This window comes from Puntigrus tetrazona, chromosome 12, assembly GCF_018831695.1.
Source record: "Puntigrus tetrazona isolate hp1 chromosome 12, ASM1883169v1, whole genome shotgun sequence".
Taxonomy (NCBI): domain Eukaryota; kingdom Metazoa; phylum Chordata; class Actinopteri; order Cypriniformes; family Cyprinidae; genus Puntigrus; species Puntigrus tetrazona.
In genome coordinates, this window is record NC_056710.1 from 20,220,299 (window position 1) to 20,221,255 (window position 957).

The 957-nt window shown below is 42.7% G+C and overlaps 1 protein-coding gene across 1 annotated transcript in view; it reads left to right on the forward strand.

Moving 5' to 3' along the window:
• LOC122355354 (dedicator of cytokinesis protein 1-like) overlaps nucleotides 1-817 on the forward strand; it is a 61,773-nt gene extending 60,956 nt beyond the window's left edge. Inside the window, exons 50-51 of the mRNA XM_043253523.1 lie at nucleotides 172-316; nucleotides 542-817. Of these exons, the coding sequence (XP_043109458.1) occupies nucleotides 172-316; nucleotides 542-802 (406 nt within the window). The 3' untranslated portion in view covers nucleotides 803-817. The remainder of the gene's footprint in view (nucleotides 1-171; nucleotides 317-541) is intronic.
• The last annotated feature ends 140 nt before the right edge of the window (nucleotides 818-957 follow it).

Here is a 957-nt window from a genome sequence, read left to right on the forward strand (position 1 = left end):
TGGCTTACTTAGTCTCTTCGCATTAAACTGAGATGTAATATTTGTGTTTTAAAGTAGATTGCTAAACTGATACACAACCAGAATGTTGTCGTGCAAATGCGCGATAGGTGCTCGGAGGATTTGTATAGGTGTGCAAGAGGTTTTCATGTGATTGTCTCTTCTTCTTCTCAGTTCTCTGCTCTCCCGCGTGAGCGACAGCAGGGTTTCGGTTCTGTCTCGCTCGGAGGAAGATAATCGGATAAGTAAGAAGAACAGGAAAGAATGGAGCATGAGCAAGTCTCAGGTCTTACTGGAGCGACCCACTGACAGCGACGAGGTGCCTTCGCGTTTATTTTCTCCGTTCGCGGCTGTTAGTGAGCTGTTCGTGATGTTAAATGGTACCGTTCTCTGATGTCAACATCCATTTGATGTTCATTTGTGTCGTTTCTTAGCGATATTGAAGGATTGAGTGGAGTAATTTGTAGGAAAGAACATTTTTAAAGTGGACTAATTTAATATTTGGAGATATGACTCATGCTATATGCTGTCTGTGTGGTGGAAGATTCCTCCAGAGAAGCAGCCGAGGCCTAAAAGTCTGACGATCGGAGACCGGAGACTTACGCTGTCGCTGTTTCATGGAGATTCATCTAATTTGAGTTTACACAACCCTCTCAGCCCTCTGCCTGCCTCGCCGCACACACCACGCAGCTCCAGTGAGTGCTCAACCACACAGCTGACACCTACCCAGATGATTGTTTTTTTTTTTTGGTTTTCCTTTGCTGTGGTGCACGAATATGGTAATGCTGCCATCGCTGTACTATAGTACCACTGCAGTACTTTTTCTTTAAAATAAAATCGTGTTCAATATACAATAAGCTGCCATTCAATAGATTGGGGGCGGTCTTGAAAGAAATCTCTTTTGCTCACCAAGGTTGCATTTATAAAAATAAAATAAAAGCATCATAAATACAGTAAAAA